The sequence below is a fragment of the Lampetra planeri genome, chromosome 2 (assembly GCF_965212315.1).
Source record: "Lampetra planeri chromosome 2, kcLamPlan1.2.h2, whole genome shotgun sequence".
Lineage (NCBI taxonomy): Eukaryota > Metazoa > Chordata > Hyperoartia > Petromyzontiformes > Petromyzontidae > Lampetra > Lampetra planeri.
This window is the reverse complement of record NC_136108.1, coordinates 32,007,244-32,024,463: the sequence shown is the minus strand read 5'-3', so window position 1 is coordinate 32,024,463 and position 17,220 is coordinate 32,007,244. Positions and strand designations below refer to the sequence as shown.

Here is a 17,220-nt window from a genome sequence, read left to right as displayed (position 1 = left end):
GACTCATTGCTTTTATTCAGGTTGGCACTACATTGGGATGTTTGCCCATTGATGTTTTTTTTTAAGATTGTGGGAAGACACCAGATGACCCAGAGAAACCCCACAAAATGAGAGGAAAATGCTTCAATTCCACGCACACAGGTTCATGAACCCATTGTCTGCATTCATGTCTTGGACATCTCGGAGCCCAGTGAATTGGGATATTTGCCTAAATGTATGAAGTCATCTTTTACACTGTGATATAACTCAGAGTAATAAACGACATTACTCGTCGTAAATTTACATTGCAATGGGAAAACACGTAAAGAACGTCACTCAAAATAAAAATAACTGCGTTTGCCACAAGTGATGAAGGCTTGAAAACCAATTTCCTTAGAACTGATTTTTGTGTTCAGTTTGTTGTCCTTCCCCCGCACCTCCAATTCGCATGGTTGTATACGCACGGTGCGAAAGAAGTTCAACATACATACAAGATACGTACAAGACTTGAATTTAACTCTTGGAGGGGGCACCGACTCCTCTGCCCTCCCCTTATAACCTTTGCCCCCTCTGCTGCTGCTGCTGCTGCCCTTGTCTCACCCCACAGATTGGAATCCCTGGGGAGCAGGGCCCACGCGGACCCAATGGCCTTCGGGGTGTCCCAGGCCTGGACGGGCCGCCGGGCCCTCCCGGTCCCCGCGGCCTGCAGGGAGACCGCGGAGTGACGGGCCTGCCGGGACGGCAAGGAGATGCTGTGAGTGCCTCGGGGGCCAGCCTTGCCCTCGTCTTCAGCCTCGTCGTTATCTGTGTTCACCAATGGTTCTCGGTTGAGTTTAGTTTTGCTGATTTCATCCACAGTGGGTCATAGTCTGGCGGCAAACAACAATGTACAAAATTAAAAATATATGTCACGTGTGTAGAAAAAGTGAACAAAACTCAGGATTATTCTAGATGGTATGTAATTTTTTGTTAGATTTAGTTAGTTTAAACATTTTACATTATGTCATAAGTGAGTTTGTTCCAATCATTGGCTGTACAATACGTACAATAGTATATTCCTGCCTCACAATGGATATATTTTAAAGATTTAATAGTCATGGTTGGTCCATTATACTTACGTGAGATGGATGGTGAATGCACCTATCAAGTTCAGTCCAAGCCTACTCTTTGGTATCGAGTCTATGCGTACATTTTAGTTTGGCTGTTGGTTGCAACAATTTGTATCACAAAAGTGATGACGTGATGATAATGATGAGAGTAATGATATGGTGAGTCTGATGATGCCAATTATTATGAATATGACTTCATTTTATGATGTAAAAATTACCCATATATACAATATAATAATTATATAAATGTTTGGGCTACAGGACAGAGTCCAGCTTGTATCCCACACGTCCTAAATCGAGGCCCAGCGACACAAACATCGATGTGTTTGTACCGCACCGATTGATGACCAGAAGTCTACGATGGCTTGTGTCGCTGGCTGTGTTAAGGGCAACTTCGTAAAACTGATGACGCTGAACATTTTATTTCGACTGTGGCAGGGTAAAGAACCAGGAGACCAGCACATCAGGGACGTCTGCATGAGGATACTCCAGGGTGAGACAATCAAGCCGGATCATTTCTGGAAAGCCAATCTTTATTGTATTTTTAATATTCATTTTCTTCTCAGCCTTGTTATAACTGTGCCGTCACCATCATGTCTTGAGATGAGGTATCATATGGAACCTTCGCAAAACGGAGAAACCCTGTGAAACAGCACCTTCGTGATAGCCTTGTGTTATAAGAATGGCGTCAACTACCAAATTGTTCCCAATTATGAATTCGTCGTCTTTCATATTTTTGGCATTTATCCTGTATATTCTCGAGTTGGCTTGTGTAGATTTTAATTCCTCCGTTCCTTTAACTTTTTGTAGAGCAACTGGCACAGCTGGCCGCCAGCATCCGGAGACCAGAGGCGGGCGGCATGGGCCCTCCTGGCCGCCCGGGGCCCCCCGGTCCTTCCGGCTCTCCGGGCTCAAGCGGCCTTCCTGGGCAGCCTGGCACGCGTGGCCTTCCTGGTCTGAAGGGCCCCCCCGGCGTCATCGGCAACACTGGGCCCAAGGGTACGCACTTGCCTCGGTTGTCTGCCACCCGGCTGAAGCTTCATTAGTGAGAATAATTGTTAAAAACTTTAAAACCACATCCACGTATTCCATCGAAGCGCTCCAATGCCACCACTGCATTCATATTGACATAAACCAGTGGTAATCTCGCTGCAGCGTTATGATAGAGTGCCAGACAGTAATAACACATTGTGTTTTTCATTTACAAAGCATCAAACTCGGTGGTATGCACAACCATTTCACGAGGGGAGAATGATGTGTATTATTATTGTGTTGACTGGTTGACTGGTGTTATTACGATGTTATTACAATGCAACTGACAAAACTGGGACTTTTAATGTCCCCGCAAGACTTGATTTATTTTAAAAGAACCAGGAAGACAGATGTCCGAGGAGAGCTACCTCATAGAGAGGGATGATCCTGGGAAAACCCAGGACACAGTTGGCAACCCTACCCCATTGCTAATGTCTCGACTGTGCGTGGATTCCTTCACAGGCGACCAAGGAGACAAAGGAGACAAGGGGGAGACAGGACGTGGACCTCGAGGAATGCAGGGACCACCAGGGCCTCAAGGTGAGGCACCACTCCCTGCTCCTGATGGATTGAGGGTTCTGAACTTCTCAGTAATGAATCGGGAGAAATGAATGACTCCGTTTTTGTTGTTATATTATCAGAAACATTTCCCACTCTTTTCTCGCATTACTCCCCCTTTGAATTTTCCTCCAATTGACTATTTTCCCAAGTTCTGATAACCTTGCTCATTTGAAGCAGTGCGCTAGATCTTATCTGCTGTCCTCTCATTAGTGATGATGGTGGCTTTGGCTTTGGAACTCCCTCGCATCGTCTCACATCTCAAGTGCCTATAACCTCGTACATTCAAGAAACAGGCTCGATATTGTCTACCTGTCCTCCCATTAGTTACCTCTGCTGACGGCCGGTGGTGATGGTCCTGAGGACATGGTGGTGCGGCAATGAATTTAAGAATTGTGTTCGTGGCTTTTAAATTGGATATTTTTTTTAATGGATACCAATTTTTTTATTTTACACTTTACAACATTATTGTGTTGGATGTAATGATGCATTGAAAGGCAGATGTATGCGAGAAAGGTGCCATAGTTTAATAAAAACAATTTTTTATTGACTTAACTCGCTGACCACTTGGCAATACTGGACTTTGGGCCTGTGGTCAGCAAACGTGATTCTTTTTTTAAAGGTCCATTTGTTCAGAATGAAAGGTCATAGTCGGCTCCTCCGGTCCATGGACCCCGGTGCAGTTGGTAAATCGGCATTGACCACTTTCCGCGTGCCCAGGGGAGCCGGGACGGCCTGGATACGGCAAGGACGGGCGCGACGGGGAGCGAGGCCCTCCAGGACAGCCGGGGGAGGTTGGGCGGCCAGGGTCCCCGGGCCCCTTTGGGCCACCCGGATTCTGCGATCCAGTTTCCTGCATCGGGCCGGCCGCCTACCAGGGCGTCGCGTCGGACACGAAAGGACCGTGAAGACGGCAAGTGGCGTAACCACCATCATCAACGCAACAACCACCGCCGCCGCCGCCATCATCATCTTCTCTCCTTACCGAAAAAGGGCCACTCGGCCGACATCAGTGGTGGCCCCGTTACCGATGGATGTGTGCGTCGTTGTCCTCGTCGCCATCATCGTTGACAAAAAAAAATTACGTGCAAATAAAATGAAGGATAAGACCCTTGATTGTTGTTAAAGCAAAAACAAAGTTGGTATTGTTGTTTCAATACCGTCGGCAGATGGTGTTAGTTGTTGAATAATGTGCACATTTGTAATGTGACAATTTTGATTTTTTTTCCCCTTCTGTTCGGCAATGCTTTATCAGCCTGTGTGATGTCTGTCAACTTTGACGTGCTTTTATTGTTATGGTATTATGATCCCATTTAAATGATTTTATTTGGGTTCGCCCACTATCCCATTCTTGTTTCATACTTCATTGCCTCGTATGCACATATGTACACCTTGACAACTAACGCTGTCTCCTTGACAATGGTTTTTTAAAGTATTTTTTTTGTAATTGATTAAAGTGTACCAGTCTTCTGATTATGACCTGAGTGGTGAAATCGTAATTATGCATTATCTACTATACTTGATAACGGTTTTTTTTCCCCCCCAAAAAAGTTAAGAGGTGCTACATTTTACGGTGCGGCTGAAGTACGTGAACACTTAGCCAGACTTTTTTTTTGTTCTCCGAGAACTGTCCTCGAAACTTGCATCCTTAACCTCTTCAGTCGTTGAGAAAGTACTATCAGGAGTGCTGCATGGTCTGTTATTTAGCTGCCTGGACATTTTTGGAAGTTGTACCACACAAGTCCTGAATTTGCCACTCAGATTGCCACTGCACCCCCCCCACCCACTTCTCTCTTCCTGCAACCAAACCGAAAATCTCCCCAGCGAAACCACAACACCACACTCATGGCCAAGCCAAGCTACTGTGTGGGCATTAAGCCCGCGTGTCCACACTCTGGAGATCTGAATTGTATACACGAGCCAAAAGCAATATATACTCGTCATGGCCCACCCACACTTGAAAAACGTGCACACGCATCGCAAACGCACGCGCGCACACAAGCATTCCTTTTGAACTTGGTGCTTTGAAACGAAAATAATCACAGCAAGTGTGTTTCGGTAACTGAAGATGTAAATTAAGAAAAAAATAAAAACTACATTTTTCCATTCATTTGCCTAGAAGTGTACATATAAATATCACGTGCAGTCTTCGGGAAGTTTTGTTGTTGTGCTTTTATGTATTTTGGTTTACGCAAAAACAAAAGGCATGGTTCAGAGTTTACCGATAAAACATTGAGAGCAACATTTGATGTGAAGTCAAGTTGCACTTGACGTTTGTACTCTAGGGGCGACGTTCAATAAAACATGGCTGAGTACACAACTGAGAGCTGACATCGGCATTTCAACCACAAACGCGTTCAAAACACACACACACACAGGCCTGACATTGCATTTGTTGAATCGTGTCTTGAGTATTGATCACAAAGCCTTCAAGTATTGTCGAGGACCATGACCGTCACTGGGTTTCCATTTAGAAGTCAGGAGAAAGGACGAAACCAGTGAAGTCCAGCGTGGAAATGGAGTGACAAGATGAGCTCGTGTGCAGATGCTCGATGGATTGTTCCATCGCGTGACCGTGACGGCTATGACTTTGGGAGGCCTTCATCCAGCAGTGGCTAGATCACGGATGATGACCAATCACAAATGTCTACTTGGAAACCAAATTGTATATGTCCTGGTCTTGAGTGAGATACATTGTTTGATGGAGATTTTATAATTATTGTTATTGTTATTGTGCTTGCTTACTCAGGAAAGCCTCAATGAGTCTCGGGACTCATTTTCTGGAGGGTCCTGCAAAAAATGATTAAGAAATAATTTAAATCGGTGAAATACATTTTCCAAAAATCTTCCGATATTAAAATGAAAATGACTCCAGAAAAGTTACTCGGAAACCCAGCGATTTATTTACACTTCAGAACAAACTCGTGTACCTGTGCGTCTCAATCTTTCGGTCTCAATTTAAATTGACGCTGAAGAAAATACATGTTAGTAAACACATGTACTGGTAATGTTTTGCACGCAAAAATGCCCAGTCAAGAATATACACTCCCCATCAACAGTGAAGCAAGTCGTCACCCTCCATGGACTGTGACGCTAAACCTGCTGGAAATGTTAAAGCCCACTACAGGTTACTTAGTAAAGTTATAAACCCTTCTTAATAAGGCGTGTCTTTCACTCAAGAGTTATATTCTGCCATCAAATACACTCAGATGTTAAACTCAGTTGAACACGATAGCTTTCGCGACCAATATCATCCATAATAGAGTTTTTTTGGGTTGGATCGTGATCTAACCCAAAAAAATCTCTATTATAGATGTTAAATCTTGACTTAAAGCTTTCGTGACTGCAGGAATTCATATTCTTGGGTCTTTGGGTAAAGTCACTTAGATAGGTTCAAAGAAAATGATCAAAAATAACAGAAAACGACGACGTTTTGATCGCAACGCAAGCGGTCGTCTTCAGGAAGACGACAATTCTTGAGTCTTTCGCAAGCAGTCTTCAGGAAAACGACCGCTTGCGAAAGAACCAAGAATATAGATGTTAAACTTCTAACTTGGTTTCAGCTTAGAGTGAGTCTCGGGCTTGTGAGTAGAGTAGTGGTTCGGCTTGTTAGGGGGTCTCAGGTTTGAGCTAAAGTTCGGCTTCAAGTAATGATTCGAGTTGAGGTTAGCCATAGAATTCGGGTCGTGATTACGGTTATGCTTTGGATCATGGTTGGAGTTCACTTCAACTTTGGAGGCCTGCTTAAGTTTTGAGCTCGGGTCAAGTCCCAGACTCCGCTGACGCTTCAAGTCGAGGTTCGCCCCCGGGCCGGCAGTCCCCACGACCTCAGTCGAGTCCCTCAGCGCAAAGTATCGTCCAATGGCCTCCACACCACGGCGACAGACGTCCAGAGGAGGCTCCACCATGGGATTGCCGTCCACGTCGGCGCCGCTCGAACCCCACCGCAGGCCGCGCATCTCCCCAAATCCCCTGGGCAGGCTGCGCAGGCGGTTGCTGCCCAACCACAGGGTCCTCAGCGTGGTGAGAGAGCACAGCTCATCCGGCAGCTCCCGAATCGAGTTGTAGAGCAGCAACAGAGTCTCCAGCTTGGCCATGGAGCCGATGGCGCTCGGCAGGCGCTCGATGCAGTTGTCGCTTGCGTCGAGAAAGCGGAGGGCCTTGAGCTGGCACAGTTCGGCGGGCAGCACCGGGCCCAGCTTATTGTTGGCCAGGTGCACGCTCCTCAGCTTCCGCAGGCCGCCCAGACCCCGCGGGAGGGCGGCGAGCGCGTTGTTGCTGAGGCTCACGCGCTCCAGGTTGGCCAGCAGCGACACCTCGGAGGGCAGCTCCTTGAGCTCGTTGGTGTCGAGGCAGAGGACGCGCAGGTTGCGCAAGCGGCACACGTCGGCGGGCAGCGAGCGCAGCGTGTAGTGGATGCAGCTCTCCCGCTCGGGGCTCAGGTCCAGCACCTCCAGCTCGGAGAGAGAAAAGAGCTCCGCGGGGAGCGACAGCAGCTCTCGGCCCGACAGCTTGAGGCGCTTGCCTTCGAACAGCGGGTGCTTGTCCATGCGCAGACGCAAGCGTCGTTCCGCCGCAGTCGCGTCACGTACGTTGGAGTGGCCCTGACTTTGACCTTGACTGCGGTGACCCTGACCGTGTTCGTGACCTTGATCGTGACCCGGATCCTGCCCGGGCTGACCCGGCCACTTGCTCATGGTGAGGTAGTAGCAGCGGCTTTTGCTCAGCTATTTTATATTGATACTGAATCAAACCGCCTCATTTAATCGGAGCCGTTTTGGTACTACTTTATCTGGTAGTGGATTGATCATTGTTGATGATGATTAATGATTGATTAACATTTGTACTAATGTGTTGAACGATTGAATGAGATGCAAATTTTTCTATTGTATGTAAGAATAATACTGTACCCTGTATTTATCCAAGAAAGCCTTGCCAAGTCTCAAGACAACTAATGAGGAGAATCTTTGAAATTCATGTTTTTGCTTTTTGCATGAATCTCAATTAAATACCGTGGCTCAAATACCAAAATCCGGTGTCAAAATGTTCAAGACAGAAACACGTTGAACAACTTTAATACAGCGCAGTGGTAATGAACAGAATGTTGTTCAACTAGTAAATTATCTCACAGAGCCTCAAGACTCCTTCGCAGGAGGATGCTGTATTGGGACGTTTGGTCAATTCCATCGACGATTAATTTGCATAAACAAAACTAAATAATGCGACTGTGGCATGCATTCCGATATACATGTTTAATATATTGACACTAAAATTAATTCTGAGTCCAGAATCATTGCTGGTCACTCGGCGAAAGTTTAATTCTGTAGTGCTATGGATTTTTTTAAATACAGTTTATTACACGAAACTGGTGTGATGTTATAATACAGTTCAATATGCTAAGTTGTGTGATGTTACAATATAGTTAATTACAACTGATGTGATGTTAAAATAGAGTATGAATACACCAACTGCTCCGATGTTATAGTCAGAGTTACATATGCTAACTAGTATGCATTGTATGATCCGAACTAATATTCTCAGTGGTATGATATGATGATATAATACGCTAACCGATAAGACATTTTGTTTAGTTAGATCGCGTAAATATAAATGTGTCGTTAAACCCGCCACCACCCGACACAACCAATGAGTAAGGTTGGTCACGTAAACAAAACATGCCAATTCGTCACTAGCACAGCACACCGATGCGTTGGAGAGTAAACCCACAACACTTACAATTCGAGTACGACGTTTCGCCGGTAATTACAACAAACACCATCAGGCGACAGCTAAACCAGTATCCATTGTACAATAGCGACCTCTAATCTAAGTGCCGCATGGTTGTATAAGATCACAATGTACCTTGTCCCGGGAAGAGTTGTCTGCCTCGCTTGAGGTTGGTGTTGCAAGCCGACTGACGACGTCTCCATGGCAACGTAAACACACCAAGACGGACGCCGTGGCGATGACGATCACGGTGGGGGTGCTGGTGGTGGTGGTGCTGGTGGTGGTGGTGCTGGTGGTGGTGGTGGTGATGCTGGTGGTGGCGATCCCAGTGGTGGTGATGCTGGTGGTGGTGATGCTGGTGGTGGTGATGCTGGTGGTGGTGCTGGTGGTGCTGGTGGTGATGCTGGTGGTGGTGCTGCTGGTGGTGCTGGTGGTGATGCTAGTGCGGTGCTGGTGGTGGTGATGCTGGTGGTGGTGCTGGTGGTGCTGGTGGTGATGCTGGTGGTGGTGCTGGTGGTGCTGGTGGTGATGCTGGTGGTGATGCTAGTGCGGTGCTGGTGGTGGTGATGCTGGTGGTGGTGCTGGTGGTGCTGGTGGTGATGCTGGTGGTGGTGGTGCTGGTGGTGGTGATGCTGGTGGTGGTGCTGCTGGTGGTGCTGGTGGTGATGCTAGTGCGGTGCTGGTGGTGGTGATGCTGGTGGTGATGCTGGTGGTGGTGCTAGTGGGGTGCTGGTGGTGGTGATGCTGGTGGTGGTGCTGGTGGTGGTGCTAGTGGGGTGCTGGTGGTGGTGATGCTGGTGGTGGTGCTGGTGGTGCTCGTGGTGGTGCTGGTGGTGATGCTAGTGGTGATGCTGGTGCTGGTGATGGTGGTGCTGGTGATGCTGGTGGTGGTGGTGGTGCTGGTGGTGCTCGTGGTGGTGCTGGTGGTGGTCGTGATGCTGGTGGTGGTGCTGGTGGTGGTGGTGCTGGTGGTGCTGGTGGTGGTGGTGCTGGTGATGCTGGTGGTGGTGGTGGTGCTGGTGGTGCTCGTGGTGGTGCTGGTGGTGGTCGTGATGCTGGTGGTGGTGCTGGTGGTGGTCGTGATGCTGGTGGTGGTGATGCTGGTGGTGGTGGTGCTGGTGGTGGTCGTGATGCTGGTGCTGGTCGTGATGCTGGTGGTGGTGGTGCTGGTGGTGGTCGTGATGCTGGTGGTGGTGGTGCTGGTGGTGGTCGTGATGCTGGTGGTGGTGGTGCTGGTCGTGATGCTGGTGGTGGTGGTGCTGGTGGTGGTCGTGATGCTGGTGCTGGTCGTGATGCTGGTGGTGGTGGTGCTGGTGGTGGTCGTGATGCTGGTGGTGGTGGTGCTGGTGGTGCTGGTGGTGGTCGTGATGCTGGTGCTGGTCGTGATGCTGGTGGTGGTGGTGCTGGTGGTGGTCGTGATGCTGGTGGTGGTGATGCTGGTGGTGGTGGTGCTGGTGGTGGTCGTGATGCTGGTGGTGGTGGTGCTGGTGCTGGTGGTGCTGGTGGTGCTGATGAGCGCCCATGAAGACCAGAACGGTAGCGCTACGCTGCGCTACGAACCTGGTCGTTCAAGCAAATGTCATCTCTCACAATTGCTGAGGAACCACACATACAAGCTGGAAAAGCAGGAGCCAGGCAGGGATTCGGTGCCAACAATTGCCCAAGCTCTGCGATCCTCTCTATATATTAAGATGAATTCAGCTAATTAATGAGTTTATACTTGGTCGAATAACCCCTACGAGCCGCACGGCCTGGATAATATAGGCCCTCGTCCAATAATGGATTTACAAAAGAGGCAGCATGTTGGATTCCAAGTTTGAAATGACGTATCGGCGGTTTTGGAGTGGTTTATATTTGGGACAACACGCGCTGTGAAATTTCAGCAAAGTCAAGAAGTCACTCAGGCTGGACCGCACGCTTCATTACTTCGTATACTTTATTATTTAGTATTTCTCGCTAAATAAAATACATTTAGGAACATGAAAGTATACAGAACGTATCAAAACAATTCTAAATCATTCAAATACACGATGGACGGCAACATACAATTATCACGTACCTCGTCTTCAAATAACAAAAAAGAAAATAGACATTGATCGTGATTCTTCAAAGCACCGTTTTATAACAGCTGATGAAATACAGCATGTCGCATATCCGACCGTGACTGTCTGCTCTGATCAGTTAACTGCCCCACACCCAGAATGGTGTAAATATGTTAGAGAACAGTTCAAATATCCGCCTATACCTCCGTCTCCTCGTAAGGTATATGACGGAATGTAATTAATTAAGAAAGATGTGTTGTCTATACGCAGGCGATATGGGCACAGCAGGTCTATCATGATAAACACTTCTGCAAGACACAATGCATTGTTACGATTTCCATCACTTCCATTCAAGAATGATTTTTTTCTTTTACAAGTTGGTAGCAACAGAAGCCACGTGAACCTATTCACACAGAAGGGACAGTATATGAAAGGACAATCTTCGATTCTTACGTGCGTGATTCGACGCATGGATGGTGAGAGTAAGAATCGATATCATTCTATGGATTCATGAATCATGACACCCCTGATGATGTAATATAATCTGCTCGTTATCAATTGTAAAACACCGGATGGTCGGGTCCATTAAAGGTCAAAATTAATAACTTGAGAGAAAAAAACATTTTCATATTAAATGTTAATTGAGCTTTAAGTAATGCTCCATGATTAATTACACTTTTTATTCATTCATGAGAATTAGTGTGGTTATATAACTGGCGATATAATTGCGTTTGTTTTTTTATTCTCACAAGTTTAATTGTGCGGTCATATGTGTTGGAAAGCCAATGGGCTCGATTCACATTGTTGGCGAACAGTGGCCACGTTTCCACCTTCACAAAATGGGGCAAATCGTTTTGTCAGGATTAGAGTCTGGCCATAAAAATACACAACTTCAACCAGATATTAACCCACCATCGTGAGTTGGTCAGTCTTCAGCAACTGTCTGTCATGTGAGAACGATCGAAACATATCACGGTTGTGATTTCAATTTTGTTCAAATGGCACAATTTTCCAAAAAATATATAACAAGAAAAGGGGCATGCACCAGCTGCGCTCATGTATTAAATTATATTTCATATGTGAATTCTCAAATGGCCAAAACAAACTACATATACTGATTTGCACAAGTTTTGGCAATGGAATAAAAAAAAGTAAAACCAAAGTTGGGCCATATGTGAATTGAGCTCTTAAAATATAATTTGTGATACTATTTCTAAAAACCTTGTCTTTTATAAAGGGCATAATCAGACGGATCGTGACTCATGGTTCAACCAATGAATAATTTAATAAATAATCACCTTTATTTAGAACTGGGTAAAGTTAAAACCCATGGATGATGTGTAATTGCTTCATCTTAATTTTTCTAGTCACAAAAATACTTAAAAAATATTGAGCATACAAATTAAAACAACAGGAACGAATGGTTGCGTTTTTAAACCATAATGCCAAATACATTATAGTGTTGGAAAATATCAATTCTTAACAAGCATGTGCTGCCATGCATACAGGCGTGGTAGAAACATCTTAACGTTTTTTAACTCAGTTAAATTGATTGCCAGTAAAACATTCCACTATCAAACCTTAACCAGCAGAGTATACCAACCCACATTCTAGATGACGATACACACCGAGAGATTTCAAGGAATCATGAAAATAAAGGAATGTATAAAAACAACAACAGTAAGATCAACATGCTGAATGAAACTACCAAATAGTTAATGTGCTCAGAGTGAAATGCAATCTGAAACTGCTCCAAATATATGCTTTTTAAAGTTATAGGACGATCATGTGTGTGTGTGTGTGTGTTAGGGATGTTCCAGATTGTTGTAATTAAGCGAAAACAATTCGAACATCTGGCCTAGACACAACATTTTAGATTATCTGAATTTTTGTTGGTTTTGGATCGATAAATTAAAGAAACATGGCACCACGGGAAATGATGGCACAGGAAATGACCTTACTTTCCTGCTTCTGCCAAAAGTGGCGTTGGGATGATGTCACTTCTGTTAGCACGAAGACCTGTTACATTATTACATGTAAATCATCTGAAAATACCTGTTTCCAAATCATCTGAAATCGGCCTTAAAATTCAAAAATGTGGAATCGAAATGAAAAAAATTCAAATCCAAAACCCATCCCAAGTGTGCGGTGCCTGTGATTAGAGGTACGGTTATGCTGTATACGCATTGACGTGCATCAGGACTATGGAGATACAGGTGGGCAAGCAACGGTGGTGCTGACTACCCCAACTCCTTGTGTGCTGCAGCAGCTGCAGCCTTATGTATGGCTATGTGGGAAATTGTTTGTACATGTGTGTGTATGTGCAGTCTATTTGTGTTCGTAGCACCACATCAAATAAAATCACTTCCAACAACACATGTTCATAAATACAGAACAACAAACACTGTAAAAACATACAGTGCACAGTTACACTCACCAATTGCCTTCATGTGAATCTTATCACAAAAAAGTACCCTGTGTAACTCTTTAAAATGTATACAAATAAAGAAATCCAACCAGAAAGTAATATCAACACATCAAAAAATAAAGAAAGGTAATTCAAATACCATTTTAAGAGATTGGATCTCACAAATATCTCACCCCACTAATGTTCGATATACACACACACACACCGCAAGAGAGGCGGTACAGTATCATGTTATATAAGGCTATCTGACAAAGGCCAAGACAATTGCACAACCAGAATAACACGCACTTTTGCCGCAGGCAATTGGTCAATAGCGCTTATTTACATATAACAAGAATACAAAAATACTTTAAATGTAGTGAAAAATATTATTTAACTGGTACTCATTGCACTGTGGCCTTTCAGCAGTGTGTCCCAAAGGTGACTGAGGGTAGGGTTCACTTCATCACAAGAGAGTGGGAGAGTAGAGATGTAATTCTAAAAATCACCTATATTGTGATACAATCAAACAAGATGATGGTGCAGCAATACAATTATTTTCTCACACTACTGCCGGCCTGGCCACACTTTGTGCCACCACACGCGATCTGCTGCTCATGTAGACTGGTGTTTCCATTTCAACTATCATGCCAGCCACGCCAGGAGACCAATAGAATTGGTGACATCTACTAGATTGCAGTTCCAGTACGTCTATTACACCTCAGGAGCATCCCTAAAATGTCACACAAAAAATTTGAGCTGCGATCATCATCTCCCTATTGGTCCGAATTCAGTTGTAGTTGTACCAATATATCAAGAGATTAAAAGATGTTCTCCCTAAAAACCAAAGAGATCGAGGACGAGCAACATGCCACCAAAAATCAGCAAAACAAAATCTGCTTTCCAAGATGCAAGCTTCATGGCAAACTTACAATATATATTGAAAACTCATCCCAATACTATCGATGTACGAGTCATCTGTTTATTTATTTTAAACTGGAATACCCAAAGTAGTAAGGATATGTACACAACTGCACCCATGGGCGCCGGAGGGGCCCAGGTTCTGGGCTATGAAGAGAGGGGTGGGAAATTTGACAGAGGGCCCAACTTCCTTGCTTGCACCAGGGCTGATGGGAATCACTCACGACTTACTCTCTCACCAAAGGTGCTACTTTCTCAACAGATGCCACCTCCCGCACTGACCTCACACTGATGACTGCAGGTGGATTTGAGTCTACCAATGTTACCTAATGCTTAAGTCACATATCCGTGCGGTCTGCTTTATCTGGGTTTCGAAGGTGAGCGGTGGTGCAGTTGTTGCGCGCATAGCACTACGAACCTGGCAACCCGAGCTCTGTTTCCAGCCATGACTCACATCGCTGGCGAGTGACCCACCACGCGAACACGCACTGACCGGCATGGTGAAGTATGGTTAAATAATTCCCACAACCGTCACAGCAAGGGAAGGCCTTCGTCAAGGAGTGGAGACAAAGGTTAACAATTTATGATTATTTCATGTGTTTTGGAAGGAAGTCTTCTCACGTAGCATATTTTGTCAGAAAAATGTACGATTGTTAATCAACAAATGACAATAAAAACAACCCCATAGCTAAAAAACTGTTTTAAAAAATATATACATCATAAACAATGACTACAAACACCTTTAAATCGAAGATTGTGGTGACTCACTCTACTGAAAATATTAAATTACTATGCTGGCCAGAAAATGTGATCTATTTATCAGAAACACAAAAAAAATTGATGTAACAATAAAGAAAACAATGAACTCACAGCCTTTGTATTGCCAGGTACGGTCTCTTTTCCAATCAATTTCACGCTTACGGAGATAATTCCAGCCAATTAGAGATGTATTATCGTGCCTGGATGCCCCCAGTGCAGTTGCACTGTCTGCACACCCGATAGCATTTAAGCATTTTAGCAGTGAGTCTCCAAGAATGTGAACACTGATGCATTGGCAAATAACACCTTGATATATAGAGAACTGCAGAAGTTTGCAGGGGTGGAGGGGATTTGGTGCCAGGTGCACTGACTGTCTGCAGCCTTCCCCGCTTGTCAGCGGTTCTTCCTCGCGCCTCTCAAGTCGTTCCCTTCGAAAGCGAGCGATTACTGTGCGGCAGCGGAGCATTACGAGGTTGAGATTGAGGGAGATTTCCTTACGATTGCTTCGTCTCACGCGGTGATGCCAGTAGCAACAACGACCAGAATCAAATTGGAAAAGAGACAACAGAAAATGCCCCCCCCCCCCCCCCATTGGATTTGAGGAATGTGCCATCACATCCAAATCGACATACTGCTAGAAACAAACAGCCCAAAACTGGTGCATTGGATGGGGTGGCACTTTGGTTAACTTCGAGAAATATGATCTTCTTTGCTGACACGACACACACACGCACGCGCGCGCAGAAAAGAAGAACACGAAATTAGGTTATTAAAAAAAACAGTAAATAAAGAAGAGCGGTCGGAAAAAAATAATCCCGACCGGCAGGATTTGAGGTACTTTAAGGATCGCACTTAAACTTTACCGGACGACTGCACCGCAAATCGCGAGCGCAATGACAACAATAAAAAATATATATATAAACTGGAAACCATTTCTAGTTTTCCGTGATTTGAAACGCGATGGTTAAACAGTACCGCAATATTCAAATATCCCGTGACGCTGGAGGTGTAATTGTACACCCCGCCCAAAAAAATATAACTAAGATAACCAAGAGATTCAACAGTAGATCAGCGTAGGTATTTTTTTTGTACGCAGAAAATAAACCTTAGTGCACGGAGTTTGACGATAACCACTCGTGTGAAAAATAACGTTTTTTTCTTTCAAAAGCGCAACTAAAGCTATTTATTTATCAAAATGTAGTTAATTAAAACTGGCCTCGATAATGCGCTTTAACATTTGAAAAGGTTTAGATAAAAATGATGGCACTAAACTATTTAATTGATTTAATTTGTGTTTTACGCTAAAAAAGGGAAACGTTTTGTTTAGAACAAAAGTAATTTGATGGTTGTCCTTGGGAGAAAAAACTACAACTGGATAACCCACATATTCGTTTAAAAGGACAATCCTTGCTTGCTTGCTTCATTTGATCACTTTAACAATCCACTTGATACAGTTATTATCGTATCATCGCCCCACAGATGACCGCACAACGAACTTATCAATTCATTGTTTTCATCCACTTAATCCACCTTTAATTTGAACAAGAGTCCGACTTTCTAGACAAAAAAGATTGCGTGGGTTATCACGTTTTTTTGTTTCTCTTACACCCCCCCCCAACCCCCTTTCATTTGCGCGGTCGCCTCGTGTTGGCGAAGCCACGTGCGAGCATCCTGCTGCATCTTGCGCGTCCGTGCTGACAAGGAGGTCCCAACGAGGGGTTTGGAGAGGTTCAACGCAAGGGTTTTTCCCCCCATGGCATCCTGCGAGGAGTAGCCACTAGACCTAGTGGTAACGACAAAGACAAAGGCATCACTGGGCAACTGGGGACTACAGGAGCCTTTGAAATTGAAATCGGGTTGCCTCCCCCCCTCCACCTTCACTCGCATGGGCCAGTGAGGGTGAAATTAATTTAAGAAATAAACGTACAGGGTATACATATCGGTATTACCATCCATCGTGAAGGAATTATAATACGACAGCAGTTTGAGCGAAGTTGAAAAAAACACTAAGATAAAGCCAAAGATACTCCATATAATCTAGATTTGAAGCTTTCGTGACTGCAGGAATCCATACTCTTTGGTTCTTTCGGTAAAGTCACGTACGTAGAAAAATCATAGATCACGACGTTTTTTTCTTGCTGTGGTTGTCCCACCTGAAGACGATTGCTTGTGTTGCGATCGAAACGTCGTGATCTATTATTTTTCTACCTACGTGACTTTACCGAAGAACCAAAGAGTATATACTCCATATAGTATTTTAACAGATTGTCGGGGCAAGTGCTCTTCACAAGAACTTTTGAGGCCGGCACGGCGGACGAGTTGATGTTTAAACACCGAACTAGGTACTCATTTAAGGCTGAGTCGACCCTAGCGGAGGTCAGATATTCGTCACCGTTGTTGGACATGAGCGGGAATCAATCTCGATAAAACTACACACACACGTATTTGGTGGTGTGAATCGTCGATGTGCCCACCATGGCTTTGGTGACAAACACCACATTGAGTTTTGAGTCCTGGCTGGGTATTTGCCAGCATCTCGGCTCTGATTGTTTCGAACACGTATCATATGCGCTGCTGAAGATCATTCAAGATTTCCGGTGTTAAAAATGTGAGGTATGGGAGGAACGGGCCTTCCAACATTTCAACCACGCATTTCAAACTGCCGTCTATGTATAATCACGTAATT

The 17,220-nt window shown here is 44.9% G+C and overlaps 2 protein-coding genes across 2 annotated transcripts in view; one reads left to right on the top strand and one right to left on the bottom strand.

The window, feature by feature from the left end:
- The window catches only part of LOC144731817 (uncharacterized), a 60,076-nt gene extending 55,078 nt beyond the window's left edge, over positions 1 to 4,998 (top strand). The window contains exons 28-32 of the mRNA XM_078613087.1: positions 587 to 733; positions 1,527 to 1,581; positions 1,899 to 2,087; positions 2,583 to 2,660; positions 3,399 to 4,998. Coding sequence (XP_078469213.1) covers positions 587 to 733; positions 1,527 to 1,581; positions 1,899 to 2,087; positions 2,583 to 2,660; positions 3,399 to 3,586 — 657 coding nt within the window. The 3' untranslated portion in view covers positions 3,587 to 4,998. The remainder of the gene's footprint in view (positions 1 to 586; positions 734 to 1,526; positions 1,582 to 1,898; positions 2,088 to 2,582; positions 2,661 to 3,398) is intronic.
- A 1,110-nt stretch (positions 4,999 to 6,108) lies between these two features.
- Positions 6,109 to 7,460, bottom strand: LOC144731825 (uncharacterized). The gene has a single exon (XM_078613100.1). It carries the CDS (start codon positions 7,373 to 7,375, stop codon positions 6,227 to 6,229), a length of 1,149 nt encoding a protein of 382 aa, XP_078469226.1. The 5' UTR covers positions 7,376 to 7,460; the 3' UTR covers positions 6,109 to 6,226.
- Positions 7,461 to 17,220: the final 9,760 nt, after the last annotated feature.

Coding starts and splice junctions, on each gene's coding strand:
- LOC144731825 (XM_078613100.1), bottom strand. CDS start 7,375: ATGAGCAAGTGGCCGGGTCAGCCCGGGCAGGATCCGGGTCACGATCAA.